This window comes from Erythranthe guttata, chromosome 3, assembly GCF_056151865.1.
Source record: "Erythranthe guttata isolate IM_541 chromosome 3, IM_541, whole genome shotgun sequence".
Lineage (NCBI taxonomy): Eukaryota > Viridiplantae > Streptophyta > Magnoliopsida > Lamiales > Phrymaceae > Erythranthe > Erythranthe guttata.
The window spans coordinates 18,758,634-18,780,500 of record NC_142535.1 but is presented as its reverse complement, the minus strand read 5'-3'; the positions used below and the strand labels follow the sequence as shown (position 1 = coordinate 18,780,500).

General features: G+C 36.3%; 8 protein-coding genes across 10 annotated transcripts; 6 read left to right on the top strand and 2 right to left on the bottom strand.

Moving 5' to 3' along the window:
* Positions 1-37: 37 nt before the first annotated feature.
* CNX7 (co-factor for nitrate, reductase and xanthine dehydrogenase 7) lies at positions 38-1,604 on the top strand. Its single transcript, XM_012999485.2, has 2 exons — positions 38-183; positions 1,152-1,604. The coding sequence occupies exon 2, from the start codon at positions 1,171-1,173 to the stop codon at positions 1,444-1,446; it is 276 nt and encodes a 91-aa protein (XP_012854939.2). The 5' UTR covers positions 38-183; positions 1,152-1,170; the 3' UTR covers positions 1,447-1,604.
* Positions 1,605-1,760: 156 nt separating this feature from the next.
* LOC105974391 (uncharacterized) lies at positions 1,761-4,290 on the bottom strand. 2 transcript variants are annotated; one of them, XM_012999483.2, is made up of 2 exons: positions 3,194-4,290; positions 1,761-2,101 (listed from the first exon to the last, which is right to left on the bottom strand). In XM_012999483.2, exons 1-2 carry the CDS (start codon positions 4,010-4,012, stop codon positions 1,967-1,969), a joined length of 954 nt encoding a protein of 317 aa, XP_012854937.2. In that variant the 5' UTR covers positions 4,013-4,290; the 3' UTR covers positions 1,761-1,966. The 2 variants fall into 2 exon arrangements, with proteins under 2 accessions (XP_012854937.2, XP_012854938.2); XM_012999484.2 differs by having other exon boundaries at positions 1,761-2,089; positions 3,194-4,256.
* Positions 4,291-5,209: 919 nt separating this feature from the next.
* LOC105974175 (xyloglucan endotransglucosylase/hydrolase protein 2) lies at positions 5,210-6,412 on the top strand. The gene is made up of 4 exons (XM_012999244.2): positions 5,210-5,381; positions 5,459-5,556; positions 5,668-5,885; positions 5,980-6,412. The coding sequence occupies exons 1-4, from the start codon at positions 5,210-5,212 to the stop codon at positions 6,347-6,349; spliced, it is 858 nt and encodes a 285-aa protein (XP_012854698.2). The 3' UTR covers positions 6,350-6,412.
* A 390-nt stretch (positions 6,413-6,802) lies between these two features.
* On the top strand, positions 6,803-8,189 carry LOC148772015 (xyloglucan endotransglucosylase/hydrolase protein 2-like). Its single transcript, XM_088816070.1, has 4 exons — positions 6,803-7,015; positions 7,188-7,285; positions 7,405-7,613; positions 7,711-8,189. The coding sequence occupies exons 1-4, from the start codon at positions 6,832-6,834 to the stop codon at positions 8,078-8,080; spliced, it is 861 nt and encodes a 286-aa protein (XP_088672196.1). The 5' UTR covers positions 6,803-6,831; the 3' UTR covers positions 8,081-8,189.
* Positions 8,190-8,445: 256 nt separating this feature from the next.
* LOC105974279 (bifunctional aspartokinase/homoserine dehydrogenase 1, chloroplastic) lies at positions 8,446-14,027 on the top strand. Its single transcript, XM_012999343.2, has 18 exons — positions 8,446-8,775; positions 9,098-9,171; positions 9,283-9,657; positions 9,750-9,838; positions 9,936-10,239; positions 10,325-10,377; positions 10,494-10,708; positions 10,778-10,865; positions 10,942-11,055; positions 11,224-11,322; positions 11,499-11,693; positions 11,949-12,031; positions 12,106-12,331; positions 12,588-12,733; positions 12,842-12,977; positions 13,062-13,145; positions 13,219-13,311; positions 13,434-14,027. Exons 1-18 carry the CDS (start codon positions 8,648-8,650, stop codon positions 13,677-13,679), a joined length of 2,748 nt encoding a protein of 915 aa, XP_012854797.2. The 5' UTR covers positions 8,446-8,647; the 3' UTR covers positions 13,680-14,027.
* Positions 14,018-16,317, bottom strand: LOC105974282 (DNA ligase-like protein). Of its 2 annotated transcripts, XM_088815966.1 has the most exons (9): positions 16,070-16,248; positions 15,521-15,670; positions 15,274-15,398; positions 15,110-15,198; positions 14,933-15,028; positions 14,758-14,852; positions 14,637-14,677; positions 14,464-14,547; positions 14,018-14,388 (listed from the first exon to the last, which is right to left on the bottom strand). In XM_088815966.1, exons 3-9 carry the CDS (start codon positions 15,376-15,378, stop codon positions 14,239-14,241), a joined length of 660 nt encoding a protein of 219 aa, XP_088672092.1. In that variant the 5' UTR covers positions 15,379-15,398; positions 15,521-15,670; positions 16,070-16,248; the 3' UTR covers positions 14,018-14,238. The 2 variants fall into 2 exon arrangements, with proteins under 2 accessions (XP_088672092.1, XP_012854800.1); XM_012999346.2 differs by lacking the exon at positions 15,521-15,670 and having other exon boundaries at positions 16,070-16,317.
* Positions 16,318-16,333: 16 nt separating this feature from the next.
* LOC105974283 (hypothetical protein) lies at positions 16,334-18,356 on the top strand. The gene is made up of 4 exons (XM_012999347.2): positions 16,334-16,467; positions 16,551-16,604; positions 16,781-16,832; positions 17,934-18,356. The coding sequence occupies exons 1-4, from the start codon at positions 16,394-16,396 to the stop codon at positions 18,147-18,149; spliced, it is 396 nt and encodes a 131-aa protein (XP_012854801.1). The 5' UTR covers positions 16,334-16,393; the 3' UTR covers positions 18,150-18,356.
* Positions 18,357-18,428: 72 nt separating this feature from the next.
* LOC105974280 (SNARE associated Golgi protein family) lies at positions 18,429-21,609 on the top strand. The gene is made up of 7 exons (XM_012999344.2): positions 18,429-19,228; positions 19,990-20,042; positions 20,386-20,478; positions 20,559-20,782; positions 20,923-20,989; positions 21,151-21,267; positions 21,370-21,609. The coding sequence occupies exons 1-7, from the start codon at positions 18,769-18,771 to the stop codon at positions 21,391-21,393; spliced, it is 1,038 nt and encodes a 345-aa protein (XP_012854798.1). The 5' UTR covers positions 18,429-18,768; the 3' UTR covers positions 21,394-21,609.
* Positions 21,610-21,867: the final 258 nt, after the last annotated feature.

Genomic DNA, 21,867 nt, shown 5'->3' with positions numbered 1-21,867 from the left:
ATTGTAATAAAAGCCCAAGATTTATAGCCCAAAGCCCAGATTCTTTTTCTCCTCCAATCTTGACTGAGCTCTCTCGTCTCACTCTCTCTTTCTTTCTCTCTCACCAAGCTTCCAACCGCAAAAATCAAGATTGACTGTATTTTGTCAAGATTTTGCTTCATTTCCAGATTAAACTCCAAATCGGTAAGCGTTTGTTTTATTTCAAGATGTTGTATTTGTTTATTTGATTATCGAGTGTCATGTGCTATTAATACGTAATAATCCAATTCATCCCATTTAACATCTAGTTAAGTGTAATTCTCAGGTGTTTCGTAGAAATTGATTGCTGAAAATTTAGTTAGTAGCTTTTTTTTTTTTATTCTGCAAGAATATCTTTTTTGCATCCACTATTATGAGCTTAGTGGTGAAATAATTATATTTAAATACGATGTGGAAGAGGTTAAAAGACAATTGGATTGATAGGGCGGAGCATTTCTATGAACTGAAATTAGTTTTCTATGGAGATAACAGTTAGTTGTGAATTGTGATGGTGAATGCTTTTCTATTAAGAAAAATGATTAATAGCTAAACAAACTAGAAACTTTTGTTTCTGTAGCATTCTGGCTCGTTGTCATGTTATGTTTCCTTATTTCTACGGCAAAATAGTGTATTGTTTCGTTTACAAAATTAGTGGATATGCACTATTTGCTCAACGGATAGAACGAATTAGAGAGTTTTAGTTAGTTCTTGACTTCTTGTTCTTAAATTTATCTATTTTTGGTTGTTGGTAACTTAAGAAATTGCATGGCACATTCATCATTGCAGTGGAGAGTACAAACGTGCTGCGTGTTTTTAGAAGTTCATCATTTTCGTTTCATCTTGAATTTTGAACTTGTGGACTTTATCATTGTAGCTGATGGTTGCAGTACTATTATGAAGATAAATCTGTAACTTTTTACATTCTTATCATAGACTCTGATTCCTACCGTTCCTTTGTTCTGGTTTTCTTGGTCCTCATTGTAAAGTAGTTGCTTAACTTTGTCCTCTGGACAATCAGTTCAAACTGAATGGTCTAAATATCTCATTTGCTTATACTTTAACTGCTTATGTAATAGTCCGGTAAAAATGTTTATTTCCTAAGAACTAGCATATATGGTTGGTACATTTGGCAGGATCAGCCAATCTAAGAAAATGGACAGTGAAAAGAAGGAGCATATTTCTATTATGATAAAGGTTTTGTTCTTTGCCCGAGCAAGAGATCTAACTGGAATGACAGATATGTCCTTGGAAGTTTCACCCGGTACAACTGCGCTCGGTTGCCTAAATAAGGTTATTACAAAATATCCAGGCCTTGAAGAGATCCGTAACTGTATGGTACTTGCCCTAAACGAGGAATACACCCCCGAGTCTACTGTTGTTAAAGATAGAGATGAATTAGCTCTTATACCTCCTATTAGTGGTGGCTAGATATCCTCTCTGTCCATGTTTATGTTAGTGGAATGTACTTGTATTATATGATTTATCGCAATCATGCGTGCATATTACGAATACTTTTGTATCTCAGATTAATGAAATTTGATGAGATATCCAGTCCGAGAAATTAAACAAAGAATTCGTGTATTGCACATCTTTTTCTTTTTTGTTTTCAATTTGAGGTTTGTATGTGATTTATTTAACACATGTTCGAGATTTTTCATCTTTGTTTAATGGCTTCATGATGAAGAAGCAGATTCATTTGAGCAGGTAAAAGTATGATGATTTTATTCACCGGAAAACAAATCTAATGACAAACAGCAGAATTGAAATAAATATATATGACTTTTCGATACATAGCCAATGAAGCAGAAGCTTTCAAATGTTACAAGGCACAGAGAAACTAATAAACACACACAGATTATACAGCAAAATACCAAAATTTACACATATTATATAGTCTTAAACTTGACAGCACACCCCCTCCTGTCTTCATGTATAACAATCGATGGTCTCATCTTAGACTCATTACAGGCCAGTTGTTGGTCGAGCCAAGAGCAGGATATGAAGGCCGAATCATTGGCACCCTTTTCACAACCGAGAAAGCTTCATTCAGACGAGCAGCCCTGCTCATTACCTGAGATACCTTCTGCAAATTAAAATTTACAAATGGTGACAAACATAATTACACAAGGAATTAACAATGGCTTTATTTAACACTAAACATATATGCCCTGGATCCATACTCTGAAGACGATATATCAACAAAATCAGATCGACAACAATAGTGTAATCAATGCATCAACCACCATGTGTGTGCATTAAATAGCTTAAAGATCTTCTGAGTAATTTCTTCCAGACAAGAAATTGATTTGTCTTGTGAACTTATAGCAGTGCATACACATGCCCCACATATGAATGCAAAAGCTGATACATCAAGAAAATGGACAATAACAAAATTCGATGCGTCAACCACCATGCTTATGCAATAAATGGCCAAGAACTCTTCTGAGGTGTAATTTCTTCCAGATAAAAAACTGATCTTGTACAAATCCAAACTATGGAGGACAAAAGAAAACTTATACGAAGGAAACATGCATAAATAGATTGTTCTCAATTATAAGACAACTAAGTAGTTCTTCCCAGGTAATAGAGTCTCTTGAAAAGTTGTTGTGAACACAATAGGCTACAGTGTAAATGGACATCGGTTAACCAAGATTTTAAACTGGCACTTCAAAAATGGCATGTGATCAAGTAAGAAGAGTTTCATACCGATACGATATTGATATACATATATACATATAAATAACATCTCATCCCCACTACCAAGAAGTCAGGTGAGTAAATTACTTTACTAGTCTTCTTGCTGCATAGGAACAATTTCCAATGCTATTAGTATCAACATACACACAATTCATCAAACAAGAAAAATCTCAAAGCTTAAATCCTACATCATGATACACCATACTCGTCGCTAAATTAAACTAACTACAAGCTTATCCCACAAAGACAATCATATTTCAAGAAAAGCAAAAAACAGAGATGATAACAATTTTAGCTGTCAATTCTTCCTAGCTAAATCAGATAGTTATCCTCTGGATATTCCTGCATATTCTACACTTTTACCACATATTCTACACTTTTACCACATATTTGCTCAACGAAATCGACTAAGATCACTAAAATGATATACAAACAAACAGTAAGATGAATTAAATGTAATCCATAAGAAAGCACTAACCTTATCATCAACAGTAACCTTAATCTCCAATCCCCTAGTCTTCTTCTTCATCTTGTACAACCTGCGTCCCAAAATCACAAACCCCATAACAGCAGCTGCAACAGAGACTGTCCACACAGGACTCATTCTAAACACGCAATACTTGAGAAAATCCATCGGCATCTTCCACCACACTAAGCTCCTCTTTTCAAGCTCACCACTTTTCTTGCTTACAACTTTGTCTCCACTTCCAATTATCTCAGCTCCATTTTTCTCTTCACCTAAAACCACTGACTCATCGTACAAATTCGCGTTACCATCCACATCTGCTTGAGAATTCTCCGCACCGTCACTAAGTTTAGCAGGATCCACTTCAATTCCACTTGAACCCGAATTAAACTTCCCCAAATCCTCCGCCTTTTCCCCCTTGTCCTCGATTATTTCAGCAGCAACCCCTTCAAATGTTTGTTCATTTTTCTCGTTTTGAGAAAACCCCATGTCACTAAATTTGCGATCTTCAGAGCGCTCGCTGCCGGAATCAGACCAAAATTCACCGGACTCCTTATGAAGGTACCGGGTCGGATCCTCCTCCAACCCGGGATCAATCCAACTGGGATTATCAGACAGAGCCGATTTATCATCCTCCGGGTCCTCCAGGTAACGATTGTGAGATTCTAAAGAGAAATAATTAACCTGAATTAAGCCTCCTCCAGAATCAATTTCGTCGAACGAGTTAGCGGACTCGGTGAAGCTAACTGGAGCGGGGACCGATTCAGAATCGGAGTTGGATAAGAGGAGTTCCCAATCCTGGAAGTCATTTTTAGCCTCAAGAATATCCATATGAGCTCTGTGGCTGATTTCGACTCAGTGGAATCGAAACGAAACGTGACAACTGAGAAGTGAATACACAACAGACACAGAGTAGAGAGAGAGAGAGAGAGAGATGGATTCCTTTCTTAAAGGGGAAAGGGTAAATTCCAATAGGTGGTGGTTGATAGGATATTAATGGCAATTCATAACTAAACCTCCACCCCCAATTCTCACCTTAATTCTTTCAATCACACCTAACCCTAACCCTAACCCTATTCATTTGTGCTACTCTACGTATTCCTAAATCAATAATACTCCACCCGCAAGGGTGGCCTAGCGGTTGGAGCAAGAGAGCTTGGGTCAATTGACCCAAGTTCGAATCCCCTTGCCAACGGTCGCTAGGTCGAGCTTGTCACACATGGTTAGCCTAGTGTGGTTTACATCTCTCGTATGGTTTGCAAGCTATTATACGAGAGTGTTGGCTGCGGGTTCCTGCATTATCAAAAAAAAAAAAAAAAAAAAAAAAAAAATACAAATATTGATTATTGATGTACAAATTACAATTAAATTAATTTACTATAGTTTGACATGGTTAATCACTACTACTTTCAACACCTCTAATTATTTATTTTTTTATTATTATTGAATAGGTCACTAATATATATATATATATATATATATATATATATATACATATACCACTATAAGTTTTGTAATATATGATAGGATACAGATATTTTCATGCTCAAAAAATCACTAATCATGGTGTAATATAAGTTTTGAATTATTTATTTCATAATTAATTAAAAATAGAGCGACAAATTTGATTGGGCCATCTGGGGCCTTATAAAATAATAGAGCGAACTAGGTCCATAAAAAAAAAGCCCATCTTTCTTTTAATTGCCTTGGACATATTTTTCTTTTATTTATTTATTTATTTATTTATTTTATTTTATTTTTCTGGTACGAAAGATTAATTCAAAAGAATGATGTTTAATTTGTTTACCAGATTCAACAGTACAGCTGTTGTTTTATTTATATTACATATAAAAGCAGTATATATGTTTTAATGTAGTAATTAATCGTCCACATTTATCACACAATATTTTATGATCTGTCATTATATCAAATATTTTCTTAATTACAACACTATGCATCAACTGTAGACTGAATATAAATAAATTCATTCTCTTGAACAAAATTAATATTCATATATCATAAAATATAATGGTCAGTCCTCTGTGTATTAGTTTGTGTGCCATATTTATCTGCCATTTCTTCACTAGCAAAGCTGCGGAATTGCCATTCGATACACATTATACGCCTCTCTGGGGAGGCGATCATGTTTCTGTTATTGAGCAACGAACACAAGTTCAGATTAAAATCGATCCAAGATCTGGTTATTCATTTCCCATTATTTTTTTTTCTTAATACTAATATACATTTCATCTAACTTCAATTTTAAATTTGTTACAGGAGGTGGATTCAGATCAAAACAAGCATATGGCTCCGGCTTTTTCCAAATGAGCGTCAAAATTCCATCGAACGCTAAAGGAATTGCTACTACATTTTACGTCAGAATATAAACTCACCCTTTACATTATCATACTTTTTTCAGCATTTTTTAATTCAACTATACATGATTTTTCTTTTTTTCCCTGCATGAAATATATATAATTATTCAGTTGACTTCAACACCTGATAATATTCAAATGAGAGAAAGTAACAGCAATCACGACGAACTCGATTTCGAGTTTATTCTCAACGAAAACGGACGCTACGTATTAAACACTAATGTGTTTGCACAAGATTCAGGCAACAGAGAGCAACAGTTCAATCTCTGGTTTGATCCTTCTTCCCAATTTCACAATTACCAAATCCTATGGAATCAACACCAAATTGTGTAAGTAATTATTGTGTATTCTACCATTTCAATTTTTTCAATGTTCTTCTTATAATTAATTTTTTACCTAATTAATCATGTTTTTTTTTGGTAGATTCTACATAGATAGAATACCAATAAGGGTGTTTAAGAATGAGATAGCAATTGGGGCAAGATATCCAAGTACACCGATGTACGTACATGCAAGCCTGTGGAACGGGAGTCAGTGGCTTGGACCGGTTAATTGGAGATCAGGACCATTTTACGCTAATTATCGTGGGTTTGCAATCGACGGCTGTGATTACTCCAATTCCAATCCGAATAAATGCAACTCCTTACGATATCCTTGGAATGCACAGAATAACTGGCAACTCGACCCACACCAACAAATGGTTTACCAAGCTACCAAAAATAAGTACATCATATATGACTATTGCAAGTCCGACAGATCATCAAATTTCCCAGAATGCCGAGTTCCTTCTTAAATCGTGTTTTTACGTCCTAAATATTTTTTTTGTGAACCAATTTATCTTATTCTTAATTACGAGATTATGAGGATGTTATTTATAAGTGTACGCATAATTTCTGCTGATCCAAAATTAATAGCTTTTCATTTTTTATTTATTTACTGCATATCTAACTCAACAAAACAACAACTGTACTGGTTTTATTCCATATAAAAGCACACACATTGTGTTTTAATTTTACGTAGTCATCATCCACATTAATCAGACAATATTTTCACTTGTTTGCTGTATAATGTTTGGAAATGTATATTTAATGCATGTACATGCAATTAGTAATTTAGGCAAATATTTAGTCGATCCACTAATTTTCCTACGAACCAAAGGTAGTTAATTACATTAAATTGCAGATTATATCAATAATCAAAGTTCCTCAAGTATAAATACTAGTACACGTTTTCTCTATTCATTCATCAAATTACAACAAAATTATTCGTAACAAAATGACAACTAGTCCTCTGTATATTAGCTTGTGTATCATATTTATGTGTATTGCTGGTGAATTTTTCACAAGCAAATCTGCCGAATTACCATTCAATACAAAGTATACCCCTCTTTGGGGAGGCGATCATGTTTCTATTTTAGAGCAAGGACGACAAGTTCAGATCAAAATCGACGAAAGCTCTGGTCATGATCGATGCGGTCTTTTATATTATATATACGTACATATTTTCATTATTAATCATTTATTTATTATTTCGGATCCTGCATGCATGATTTTACCTACAAATTTCATGTATCAAATTTTACTTTTAGTAAATATTGAAAATAATATTTATTTTGCATATATTTGTTGCAGGAGGTGGTTTTATATCAAAACAATCATATGGCTCCGGCTTTTTTCAAATGAGCTTGAAGGTTCCAAAAAACGCGAATGGAATTATAACTACATTTTACGTGAGGATTTCAGCCTTTACGTTGTCCATTATTAAATGATCGTAAATTGTATCTTTTATTTTTTCTGTCAAAATTATATGCTTCATTTTTCTTAAATAATCCCATATATTTTTTATCAGTTGACTTCAGCACATGATAATATTATGAATGGAAGTAACAAACACGACGAGCTCGATTTCGAATTTCTGGGCAAAAAAGGAGGCTACATATTAAGCACCAACGTGTTTGCACAAGATTCCGGCAACAGAGAGCAGCAATTCAGTCTTTGGTTTGACCCGACTTCCGCTTTTCACGATTACAAATTCCTATGGAATCAACACCAAATTGTGTATGCACTTATTATCAACTAATTAATAATTATCAATGTTGATTAATTTCCTATTAATTAATAAAATTAGTTTTTTGGGGGGCATATATGCATGCAGATTCTATATAGATACAGTACCGATAAGGGTGTTGAAAAACGTAAAAGGAATCGGGGCACGGTATCCAAGTCAACCAATGTACGTGCATGCAAGCGTGTGGAACAAGACCCAATGGGTCGGACCAGTCGACTGGAAACGCGGGCCGTTTTACGCAAATTACCGTAGTTTTGAAATCAACGGCTGTGATTATTCCGAATCGGATCCAAGAAAATGCGAGTCTTTGAAGTATAGTTGGAATGCAAAGAAGAAGTGGCAGCTGGACCCACAGCAACAAAGGGTATACCAAACATACAAAAAGAGGCACATCGTATTCGACTATTGCAACTCCAACTCATCATCATCTAATTTCCCTGAATGCAAACTTCCTTAATTACTAAATCATCATAAACGTGTTTTGTATAATAGCGAAATACGACAACATTAATAAATTTCTATTGGGCCTTTTGTGTGAACAGCAAAAATTGGGCCTTGAAATTAAAGAGCGATGATGCATTTCAGATTATTTTTTCTATTATTAAAATAATAAAAAAAATGAAAAAAGGTGGGGCCACAAAACGACAAGAAATGGCCATTAGGCCGCACCAAAGGATGCCCAAAATGGACAAATCATTATTATTCAACTATGATTTTGCTTCATAATTAGCAACGATTCATGCCCCCCCATTTCAGTTATATTACTTGAATGCCCCCACTGATTTTGCTATCTATATATACATATTCTTATTAATTTATTTTATGCAAAATATATTAATTAATTAATTAATAATTTTGTGAAGAAGACGCACTCCTTGTTTTCCCAATCTTCAATCAATCATCACTCATCAACAATACATTATTAATCAGCCGCCAAATAGAAAACCCCCTCACACACATACACACACACACTCTCTCTCTCTCTCTCTCTCCTCTTTCTCTCTCTTCGGACGCGGCGGCAGCAATGGCGTTCGCCTCTTCCATATCTCCATCTTATTCATTACCCAATCTCTCTTCCAAACCCAAGAAAATTTTAACCACGCACAACAAGATCCACCCCCTTTCTCTCCTTCAACGCCCTTCTATTTTCAGGTAACCTTTTTCTTCTTATGTTTCTGTGCTTGATTATATTAGGAATTGGGTTTTTTATTTTACTTTAATCAACATTTATTTGGATTTAGCTGTCTGGGTAACTCTACTGTTAGTATGATTATGTATCTGGTTTGTTCTTCCATTTATATGAGTCTGGGATTGCATGCAATTACTCAAACTTGGTTATTGTAAAACTAAATGTGCAATTTCGTCTACAAATTTCTTGGATTTGAGCGATGGATTTTATCTTATTTGTTTCTAATGTTCTTATTATACATCTTTTGCCAACTCTGGATGATACATTTGCTATTCCTTATCACAGAATAGGTTGCAGTTCTCCCTTGCAAGGAAGGGATTCCCTAAATTTTAATCTATCTGCTTCAGTTACCACTGCAGGTTCTTCTCATTTTTCACTCGTAAATATCGAACTAGAATTGATGAGAGTGACAAGATTGTTTTTTTTGTAATAATGATCTCAATTTTTTGAATGAATGTCAAAATTTGTAGATTTTTTGCTGGATGAATCAGTGGGAGAAGCTCAACTTCCGAAGGGCGACACATGGTCCATTCATAAATTTGGTGGCACCTGTGTTGGAACTTCTGAAAGAATACAAAATGTTGCAAACATTGTTGTTAAGGACGAGTCAGAAAGAAAGTTGGTTGTAGTGTCTGCAATGTCGAAGGTGACAGATATGATGTATGATCTCATAAACAAGGCACAAGCCCGAGACGATTCTTACGTAGTTGCACTGGATGCTGTTTTAGAGAAGCACAAGTCAACAGCAATTGATCTTCTTGAGGGAGATGATCTGACTATATTCTTAGCTCGATTGAGTCAGGACATTAGTAACCTTAAGGCAATGTTACGCGCAATATCTATTGGTATGTATATTTTAGGTACTTCTTATATGTGTAAGCATGGATAATGCCTATTCCTTTCGTCAATCTTTATCAATTGATTGAATATATTACAGCTGGTCATGCAACGGAATCTTTTTCCGACTTTGTGGTTGGACATGGCGAATTATGGTCTGCTGAATTGCTCTCTGCTGTTATTAGAAAGGTGCGACTTCTTATCATTGTGACTTTCGCTAATATGAATTTCGTGAAGTTTGCCAGTTCTGTATCTCTAAATAATATTTTAATCTTGGTTCTTGCAGAGTGGGTTAGCATGTGCTTGCATGGACACCAGAGAAGTCCTTGTCGTAAATCCTACAAGTTCTAATCAAGTCGATCCAGATTATTTGGAGTCAGGCATAAGACTTGAGAAGTGGTACTCGAATAATTCATCGGACATAATCGTTGCAACTGGATTCATTGCCACTACGCCACAGAATATTCCCACAACTTTGAAGAGAGATGGGAGTGACTTTTCTGCTGCAATTATGGGTGCTTTATTCAGAGCACGTCAAGTCACTATTTGGACTGATGTCGATGGTGTGTATAGTGCTGACCCTAGAAAAGGTTTGTTCGATCCGTTCCAACAATAGTTCTCTAGCTTTTGACATGTCATTTTAAAATATTCTCATTTCTTTAAAAAAAATTGCAGTTAGCGAGGCTGTGATATTGAAGAAATTGTCGTATCAGGAGGCATGGGAAATGGTAATACTTTTTACTACTGTCTGATGTTAATGAATATTAGGTTCTTCACTCAAAAAAAAAAAAAGAATATTAGGTTCTGACGCTGTATGAACCATCAATCACTTGTTTCTGTGCAGTCATACTTTGGGGCAAATGTGTTGCATCCTCGAACAATTATTCCAGTCATGAAATATGACATCCCAATTGTTATAAGAAATATTTTCAACCTCTCTGCTCCTGGAACAAAGATCTGCAGACCCGATGGTTCTGAAAATGAAGATGGCCAGCGATTGGATTCTCCAGTTAAAGGATTTGCAACGATTGATAATTTGGCCCTTGTTAATGTTGAAGGGTAGGCTTGTAAATTCATAAAATTATGATAATTGTGGACTGAGCTCTGAACTGAAAATATTTTCCACAGAACTGGAATGGCAGGTGTTCCTGGTACTGCTAGCGCCATTTTTGCTGCTGTTAAGGATGTTGGAGCGAATGTAATTATGATATCACAGGTATGGTTGTTCGCATCTCTCGTCCATGCATAACTTAATATTTCATATAGGATCTCATTTATTTACTTCAACACAGGCTAGTAGTGAGCATTCCGTATGTTTTGCTGTACCTGAAAAGGAAGTAAAAGCTGTGGCTGCAGCTTTAGAAGTTAGATTCCGCCAGGCCTTGGATGCTGGTCGTCTTTCTCAGGTAGTTTGTTTACCATACGAGGAGCCATTGTGAAAAAAAATCACGTTCAAGTGTTTAGCTTTTGGCATATGAACGTATGACAGTATTATACCTGCAGTTGTTTCTGTACTTGTAATGCCTATTTTAGATTTTACAATTTAGTTTCTTCTTATGTTGGAACTTTTGCAGATTGCAGTTATTCCCAACTGTAGCATTTTGGCGGCGGTTGGGCAGAAAATGGCAAGTACCCCTGGAGTTAGTGCCACGCTTTTCAATGCTCTAGCCAAGGTTGCTCTCAAATGTTTAAAGTCTACCCTCTTTAGTTGTTTAAAGTTTACCGCTTAAGTAAAACTTGTCACCTTTTCTCTTCGGCCACAAAAAAGGAAAAAGAAATGCAGACTACTTCTCCTTTTACCTGCTTGAGTGAATCATATGGACAGATTCTTAACCATGCCCGTTTACAGGCTAATATCAATATTCGTGCTATAGCTCAAGGCTGCTCCGAATATAATGTCACTGTAGTTCTCAAACGAGAGGATTGCATAAAGGCATTACGAGCTGTGCACTCTAGATTTTATCTATCGAGAACAACAATAGCAATGGGTATTATTGGTCCCGGATTGATTGGCCGTACATTGCTGGATCAGCTCAGCGAACAGGTTTTTTCATTATAATTTTATCCTTCAATCTTTTGGCATAAGCATTTGTGTCTTTAGACCTCATTATCTTTGATTTTTATTGTCTTCTTGGATATAGAAGATACTATACTTTATATCCTAAAACCTATATTTAGCTAAACCAATCTCCTCTTATTAGGGGTATAATTGAACGATCTTCAATTTGTATGGAAAATTGATGAATATCATAGGTTCTGCATACACTAATATGAATCATGTAATACATCCACGTAACAGGCAGCAGCCCTCAAGGAAAAGTTCAACATTGATCTCCGTGTGATGGGAATTACGGGATCAAGTACAATGGTCCTGAGTCACATGTAAGTACATATGCCGTTAGATATGGCTGTTTAGATAGACAACCTTAAATATTTAAATAATGTGATTATTGTAGGGGAATTGATTTATCGATATGGAGAGATCTCCAAAAAGAGCAAGGCGAAAAGGCGGACATGCAGAAGTTTGTTCAACATGTGCACGGGAATCATTTCATACCAAATACGGTGATAGTAGATTGCACTGCAGACTCTTTTGTTGCAAGCCACTACTATGATTGGTTGCGTCGAGGGATCCATGTCATCACTCCAAATAAGAAAGCCAATTCAGGACCACTTGAGCAGGTATTAAAATAATCTCTGCTACATCTGCAATAATTGATAACTAGATGATCTTTTACAACTCTTGGCATATCTGTCATATAATTTGCTGTGTGCTCGTTGTTGAATTGCTTCAATATCTCTGTATACGTGTAGGTGTGAAGTTGTTTGCTTTTTTTTTTTTTAATGCCTTTTTGCCCAAGAATTATCTTTTCATTAACAATTAATAAATTTTGTTAACAACTTGGGTCTTTCTTGTTTTAATTTCTTATGAACGCAGTATTTGAAGTTGAGGACTCTTCAGCGACAGTCGTATACACATTACTTCTACGAAGCAACTGTTGGAGCAGGTTTACCTATCATTAGCACCTTGCAAGGTCTCCTAGAAACTGGGGATAAAATAATGCGAATCGAAGGCATTTTTAGGTTAGTATTTGTTATAAAATTCTTGGCAATTTACACGTCTATTCACTCAGAAGGGAAATATAAAGAGCTATAATTTCACTGACTTCACCTAAAAATGTGCTCATGCAGTGGGACATTGAGTTATATATTCAACAACTTTGTGGGAGAACGGACATTTAGTGATGTGGTTAAGGAGGCAAAAGATGCAGGTTACACTGAACCAGATCCAAGAGATGATTTGTCTGGATCCGATGTGGCTAGAAAGGTACCACACAAACTTATATAGTAATTATATTGTGAGATAACTTTGCACTCGTAAAATAAAATGATTTGCATGGTACAACAACAGGTGATAATCCTTGCTAGAGAGTGTGGATTGAAGCTAGAATTGTCAGATATCCCTGTTAAGAGTCTCGTCCCAGATCAATTAAAGGTCGGTATAAACTTGATCAATTAATTGAAACGCCACTTCATCTCTCATGTAATTTTTTTGTGCTTTCTTACAGGATAGCATCTCAGCCGATGAGTTTATGCAGCAGCTCCCTCAGTATGATCAAGACTGGTCAAATCAAAGACAGGAAGCTGAAGCTGCTGCTGAAGTAAGCACTTTTTAGCTGCTTTATTAATAATATTATTTTTGCTATATAATAAATCTGGAAAAAAATCAAATAAAATGGGAAACCGTATTATTAGTGAACTGACGAGGTTGAAATATGTGAAGGTGCTGAGATACGTAGGGGTAGTGGATGTTGTGAACGGGAAAGGAACAGTGGAACTTCGAAGATATAAAAAGGATCATCCATTTGCACAGCTTTGTGGATCGGATAACATAATAGCATTCTCAACACAGAGGTACGAAAAACAACCGTTGATTGTGCGTGGTCCTGGTGCTGGTGCTGAGGTGACAGCTGGCGGAATATTCAGCGACGTATTGCGCCTTGCATCCTATCTCGGTGCACCTTCATAAGTTTGTTCGGTTCTATTATGCTGAGCTAGGTTTTTTGCTTGGCTGAGGCCATTATTGTACTTGATTGGCTAGCTTTCTTGTGATGATTACTTCCCCTGGGATTTTGCAGCTTAGAGGATTGACATTTGACATAGCTGTTGTAGCAACTTCGTTATCGAGGATGGTGCTTAATCATTCTTTCAACCATTGTTCAACTTTTTTAAGACCTTGATTTATGTATTTATGTATGTTTAGTTTTAGTTTACACTGAACCAGATCCAAATAGTGCTCTGTTGTAATAATGCTTATTATGTCCAGTAAAGGTGGTAATAATGCAGTGCACAATAACAGCAGGGGAATAGTTCCAAACATTGAGTTGCTGCAGAAATTCCAACCATCAAGTCTCAATTGTTTCGTTAAGAAATTACCATTTCTTGTTTCATTGAGACAACAGAAATCACAGAAACTCTATTTTGTTCTAACCAAAGGCTATGTGCAATAAGCAAACTAAATTGTGGTATTTGCACAGACCAGTTTTAAACAGTCACAACACAGGGATATGCAGGTTACAGATCTACATTCATTTGATTTTGGGACCAAGGTAATACTTTGGGTCTCTGAAAAACCTTGTAATAGTTTCAGCTTTCTCAGTTGAAAGATCGGTATTCTCCAAAATGTACTCCTTCGATGCTTTAGCTATTGCTTCTATGGAACCAATGGCTTGATTGAGCTGCAAGACCAAACAAAACAAATTAGAAGGCAAAAGTGCAAACATAAGGCAGTGAAGGACAGAGTATATTATTACCGCATTTGCATCATGGTAGTCAATCCCAGGAATCGATGTAACCACTTTGATATAGATGTCCATGGATTGCACCGATTTTTGCCTCTAAAATCATATCAACATTTATTATGCACACATTAGAAGGAAAACAAATCATTTACAATAGCAAGAAAGAAAAGGTTAAATCCGCAAACCTCGGCTCTCAATTGTGATATGGCATCCTGCCGCTTACAAACTGCAAAAAGAAAATAAAGAATGCCTGGGATAGATTTGCATTGAAAGTTTCTGATAATGAGATATAGAACTTAATTTTACCTCCACGAGCATGTGCAACCTTTACAATCTTCTCGAATCCCATCTCTAAGTCCTTTACTGGAATCCAAGTTGGCTTACCAAGCTCCATGCCATACCTTAAACAAATGCATGCATAACCAGGACAGCAATTCATAGAACATGGGACTAGGCTTCAGTGTCTAAAGGATGCACTAACTTGAAATAAGCGCGTATGAAAGAGTCGTTTTGATCCTTGGTTGGAAGAGTAACAACCACATAGAAGTGTGCAAATTGCCCTCTCAACTTCTGGATTCTATATCAAGAACATGGAAAGTTTCAGAAGAAACAGAATCTAGAAACTGAATCTTGATTGGTTAGAAACTGGAGCACTTACTTGCTGAAGATAGATGCAGCGTCCTCGTAATTCCAAGTAGTTGCAAATATGAAAGCTACAGACAGACCTCCACAGTTAAAGATGAAATCCTGCAAATGAAGTAATTCAAAATCTAAGATGGTGGATCACGCAGAAGTTATGTACGAGCTAAGTAGAGTTAATACTGGAGCAATCGGCACAAAATTTAGTTTATAAGAATTAGCATCGAGGAAAGAGGAGATGAAGTTGATGAAGGACGGATGTTGTTCATCTTTCCATGTGGTACTCATAATACAAACCCCATTGCAACCTGCACCAGAATCAAATCCAGACATGATCAATTGCGAAACATCATAGATTTGCAAAATAGATTTCTGCCAAAAGAATATGAACAGAGTTCAGAGATGAGATCACTAGAGACCACAGCCTAACCTAAAGATAGATATACTTTGCAAAATTTCCATTTCTTCGTAAACAAAGTATCCAAATGCACTCTCTAAAAGTACGAAAGTCGATACAGCCGATAACGCCTCTAACACACACTCTTGCATGCAAGATAGTATATGCACAGGCTCAACCACACTATTGATGATCATATTTGTACATGTAACAGAAACAAAACACGTTTTAGTTAATCATAACTGAATTGAAACGTTAATTAGAGCCATAACCAGAGCCAGCACAAATGATTTGTTCAATTTCGGAATCACTTAAATTTGTCGCAATCGCTCGATTATAAATGCGACTATATTTTCCCCAAAATAAAACATGATGAGAAATAATTAAGCTGTACATTTTCAAACTTTAAGCAATTTAGTGCAGTAGAACACTCAAATCCGAAGAAACAGGCTGATTAATAAATGTCAGAAAAAAATTGGATAAGAAACTCGATAGTTGTACAGATTATTGCAGTCGGACAGTGAAGCAAAACAAAAATACAAACTATACCAGAATGAGATTTAACACTAGAAAATGAAGCACCTGAATTTGAAGGTGTTGATTCTCTGTAATCGCGCACAGAGTTCATTTTTACAGCAGTGACGTTTGACGAAGCAGAGAGCACGATAACGGAGAAGTTTCCGGAGTGTGTGTGAGTGAGAGAGAGAGAGAGAGAGAGAGGGGGGGGGGAGAGAGAGAGAGAAGTGACGACAGGGTAAATCGTGATTTTCCCGGTAGTTGTCACTTTATAAACTGAACTTTATACATTCGCTTATTCTGTAAAGCGATTTTAAGTGAAGTTAAGAAGAAGGAAAAGTCGTGGTGCTCTCAGTAGCGACTTTCAAAGTTATCAGCATCGGCGAAAAAATGCAGACCACCGCCACCACCACTTCCACTCCGCCTGCGAAACGGCTCATATTCGACCGCCGCTACGGTTGGGTGTAAGCCTTTTCTCTGTCTGTCTCTGCATCTGTTATCTATTTATTAGGTTTAATTTATCAATCTGTGTTTGAATTAATTGCAGGTTAGATGAATGGAAAGAGCCGTCCCAAGAAGCCTTATCTGGTGGTCGTGGAATGTATTAATCTCTCAATATCCTTTCATATATATATATATATATGTTTATGTATATGTTGACAGATAAATTGAATTACTGGAAATCCATTCTGTTGCATTATAAATTGAAATGTACTCTGTACTCACTACTGATAAAAAAATCCTCTCTTTTTTTGTTTTTGGAAATTTGATTTGAAGGTTCTGCATTCTGCCCCTAGGAAAAGCGTTACTTAAGAAGGCATCAGAATCGGTAAGACCATTTTTCTCCTCAGCTATGTTGTTGCTGAGCAAAGCTATAAATTACTCACTTGTTCCAGTTTTCAATTCAATTATACCATCTCTTTGTTTGCATTCAAGTCTTTTTTACTGGGATTGGTTTATATTATATGGGAAGCAAATATTAGCTTACATATTTCTTTCTTCCGTTTTTGTATAAAATGAAAGCCATATATATCAGTGTAGAGGAACCAAATAAGACTATTATGTAGAGGAGAAGGTGCCTGTAATGGAGGAGGGGGGGTGGGGGTGCGGGGTTGCGGTTGCTATGTTTTAAATTTGGGTGTATTATCTCACAGTTATCACGATCACTTCACACACATAAATGTCTCCCGATAATCCATGAGTGAAGACCTTCCTATCCATTTGAATTGAGCATGAAATTTTCTTTTGTCTTTTGCTTATTGAATCAGACTAAGTTACAATCTATATATCTTCTGTTTCTGAACTGTAAGCTTGTGTTGCAATGAAAGTGAATCAAAACAGAATGGGGGTAAAACTGGTTTACTCTAATCAGATTATAAAGTTAACTCGGGATTAAGTCGATGTATCCTACTCTTCTACCTTCCTTTCTGTTTGTGCCTTGAGAAAAGCAAAGCATCCTTTACTGTTGGTTCTGTTCTCACTTTTCAGTCTCTCTGTTAAGTTCTGGTCTTTGTTCATACTTCCTAATTAAGTACTCTGTTTGGCCTCTGTACAAATATGTGTCTCGTGAGTTGGGTTATGAGTTATGACTAGAAGGCCTAAACCCTAGAACTCAGTCCACTTGTTCTTGGTTATGAGTATGTTTTTACCTCTTATGCTCTCTCTCCTCTGCTTATCTTCAATAACTGAAGCTACAACTTTGAAAATATACGGGCCATTGCGAATTCTCTGATGCGTGAGTTATGCAATTAATTATTGGAATACCGTAATGACCCTTGATTTCAGCTATATGTGGTATTTGCATTAGCATTCATGAACACTAGTTGATGAATATAAACAGTTGGATTCTTCGATTTCATGTCACATACTATGGGATTCTTTTCTGCAGAAATTTGGCACTTACATATTCCTCCTATCTTCTCCTTCACAGATAAACTGTGTAGGGAGCTTTGCATTGAATGTCCTCGAAAAACCCGATGTGCTCTCACCACAAGTCTTGAAAAGCACTCTCACTCATCAAATGCATAAGATTGCATCTTCAGTAAAGAATTCAGAACCAGTTTTGATTGCTCCGAAAACAATAAACGACGATACAGAATCAACTTTTCAGTCATCAGATGTGACCGAACAAGACAGGATGACATAAGTCACATATAACGGTTCATCTCAGCAAATCGGACAGTGAAGCAGCAAAGCATTTGGTTCAATTTACGAAGCGGTTGCTGCCCTTATTATGGTATATAATTAGCCCCATTACATTAAACATCGTACCAGTTGGATTCTGCTACAAATGAACTTCATTGAATTTAATTGTTTGGGCATGTTTATGTATGGTAATCCATTATTTAGTGCAGTTGGCAGCAGGTCTTCACTACAAGTAACTAGTGAAGTGTATATTTGTGGGAAAAAAAAAAGGAACAAACTTGGAGCCTAAATGCCAACACGTGCAGCAATATCCAACACAATTTTCATATATCCTCAACAAAATCAACTGCTCATCGTTTCATTTTCTTACAATCTAAACTAACCCCCTTCACACACACACACACACACAGAACAATAACCAACCACTTATTTTTCTAAAACAAAATTTCACAGAATTGCAATTTTTTGGTTCCAGAATAAGAAGATACCAGAGTAGATTCGAAAAAAAAAAAATCAAAAATCAATCGGGAGAAAAAAAATAACCCAAAAAGAAAAAAGAAAAAAGAAAAAAAGGCAAGGACATCCGAATTCTCACCATTCAGTCGACCACCTGAAATAAAATGCCCACCATTCCTTTAACTAGAACGGCACCACCAAGACCGCCGTACATCAGCCACTCTTCCTCCTCCTCCCCATCCACCACTCTCCCACGGAGGCCAAGCTTTCACTTCTCTTTATTCGGTTACAACCCTAAGCGCTTCCATTTCTTGAAGCCATGCTCTTCTTCACTCAAAGAAACCAAGAAACAACAGCAGCAGACACTCTCCAAGTCTCGAAGTAATCCCCCCCAAAGTCTCAGGAGAACCCGGAATTTCAATCCTAGAGGTGAAAGTAACCAAAATAAGGGCGGCGATGCGGCGGAGGGTGGGGGTGGTGATGGTGGAGATGACACTGCCGTTAAAGGCACAATCTTGGCGGGGCTTCTTTTTGTTGGTTTTGTTGGTGGATTTGGGGCTTTTGGATATATATACAGGGATCAGATCAATGCTTTCTTAACCCAATTTTCTGTCTTCATCGAAGGTCTTTCCTTTTGAACTTTGTCTGCCCCTTTTCATTGTTTTTTCATGAATTGTTAGTTCAAAATGTCAGCTTTCTTCAACATGAGATCCAAAATTTGATATTTCTGCAACCATTTTGCTCGATATCTAATGTTGATCCAATGTTGTTCTCATTTTAATGGTAGATTAATTTTAAAGTGAACTGAAATGACTTGCCACCACTAAGATGATGATGGAATGAGAAACACTTTCTAAACTTGTACAACTTATAACCTAAACTTTTTGGGCATATTTTACAAGATCAAATCTATTCTCCAAGTTTCAATGTTATGTTCACGTTTGGTGTTATCTTATTCGCAATGCACCGTAACACGACTATCATATTATTCCTTATGTCGATTTTATTTGGATTTGAGGATTGTTTCCATTAGCACGTCTCTTTCTGCGTATATAACGATATATGAAAACGATCCCAATCCGAATTGTTTCACTAATTTCACTGGGAACTACCTATTATTGGAGTTGAAGAGATCTCTTTGTAAATATAATGTGGTTTTCTGAAGTTGTCCATTCCCAAAGCATTTCTAAGCAGTTAGCTTCTGCTTATCAATTGCGTGTAGTACAAAGTTTATCATTGCACCTCCGCTTTTCATTGACTGAATGTTTGACCATGTAATCTTTGAAATTCTTGAATACGGGACTACTGTTTGTGCCCTTAATCGGTTTATCTCAAGACCATGCGTTCTGCCTCAAATTTGGGTTTCTTTTTCTTTTTTTTTCCAGGTTATGGCCCAGCTGGATATGCACTTTTTATTGCAGCTTATGCCGGTTTAGAAGTAAGAATTAAACTCTCTTGTCGAGCATATTATGCCAGCTCAAGTTTATCCATTATTTTGTATTCAAGTTCTCTTCTTTGAATGGTTAATATTCCAACTAAGAACACTTGCATGAAAAATGATAATATTCAGACAGCCACATTGTGGAACTGAAACAAATGATTGTTAGTGAAAATCCTTCATATTTCATGCTACAGTTTTCGCATTCTTACTAAAATTCGGGTTATGTGCTATAAATTATAAATAACCTCGATATTGGTTCAATTTTTGTAGCACTTTCATGTTTCTAGCATCAATTAGTGGCTTCGTAACCATGTGATGCAAATTGTGATTTGTGATGCAGATACTTGCAATACCAGCCATACCATTGACTCTGTCTGCTGGTCTTCTATTTGGCTCGGTTACTGGGACTATCATGGTCTCTATAAGTGGCACGGTAATACTACAATTTCTGTGAATAGATTGAAAGGGTAAAGATGGAAACTTTGTAATATTCTCACGTTCCTTCGCTTTCAGGTGGCAGCTAGTATTGCATTTCTAATTGCCAGATATTTTGCTCGTGAGAGAATTCTAAAGCTAGTGGAAGGAAACAAGAAATTCCTTGCCATAGACAAAGCTATCGGGGAGAATGGTTTCAAGGTTGTTACTCTTCTCCGACTCAGCCCATTGCTCCCTTTTTCCATCGGAAATTACCTATATGGACTCACCTCTGTCAAGTTTGTCCCGTATGTGCTAGGAAGGTCAGTTTCGTCCTTTTCTCTTTCCCAATTTATTTTCTTTAATCACCAAAATCTTGCTAATGCTGAGTTGCTAATCAACTTAGGTATATAGTATTATTATCTCCTGAGGTAGATTCGAAAATGTGTGTATTTGCATGCAGTTGGTTGGGCATGCTTCCAGGAACATGGGCATATGTTAGTGCTGGTGCATTTGGCCGAGCAATAATTGTGAGTTTCAATTCTTGCAGTTGGTCTCCTTTTAGTAGGTTCTTATACTTGATAAGCACAAGTAAAGATCTCAACTCTCTTGTAAATGGTCGAAGTAAAGTCTGTGCTATTGACTGTGTAGGGCTAATAATTAATGAGTGGTTTTGATTGGTTGATTGCAGCAAGAAGAAGCTGAAATGGGATTAGGTGGAGCGGGGAATAGTCAGCAGCTATGGACACTCGGACTTGGACTATTAGCAACCGCACTCGCTGCAACTTACGTCACACGCCTAGCCAAGGTAACCCATCTCATTCGAATTCTTGATCTGTGTGTGTGCGCGCGCGCGCGTGTGTTTGTTCTTAATACAAATTGATGTGTTGTTGTTGTTGATGATGCACAGGATGCAATGAAGGATATCGAGTAGATGGGATGGCAGGCAGAACCTACTACTTCTCATCCTGTAAATCAAATTTGTCATATTTATTTAAGAGAATTTTAGCTATTCTCTTTGTAAAATGTAACACTAGACACTACAATATCCCCCTTTTTTTTTTTTTTTTGAGAAATAATTAGTGGAGCATTTCAAATTATAATTGATTTGAAATAATAAATAAAGTGCATTTCAAATATACATGGATTATACTTTATAGAGAAAGAAACAAGTATTAAGTAACTATAATGTTAATCATTTTTAACCCCAAATTGAGGGAATAATTAACTTGGTTGATTAATTTATTTAGATATTTTTAATCCCTTTTCCTTGTCTCATTTTTTTAGTTTGATCTTTATTTAGATCATTTCTCTAATTTATTTATTTAGTTATTTTTGTTTTTTGAAAAAACCAAATTGTTATATCATATATTAAATTAAGGGCAAATCGATCTTCCTTAAAATTAAA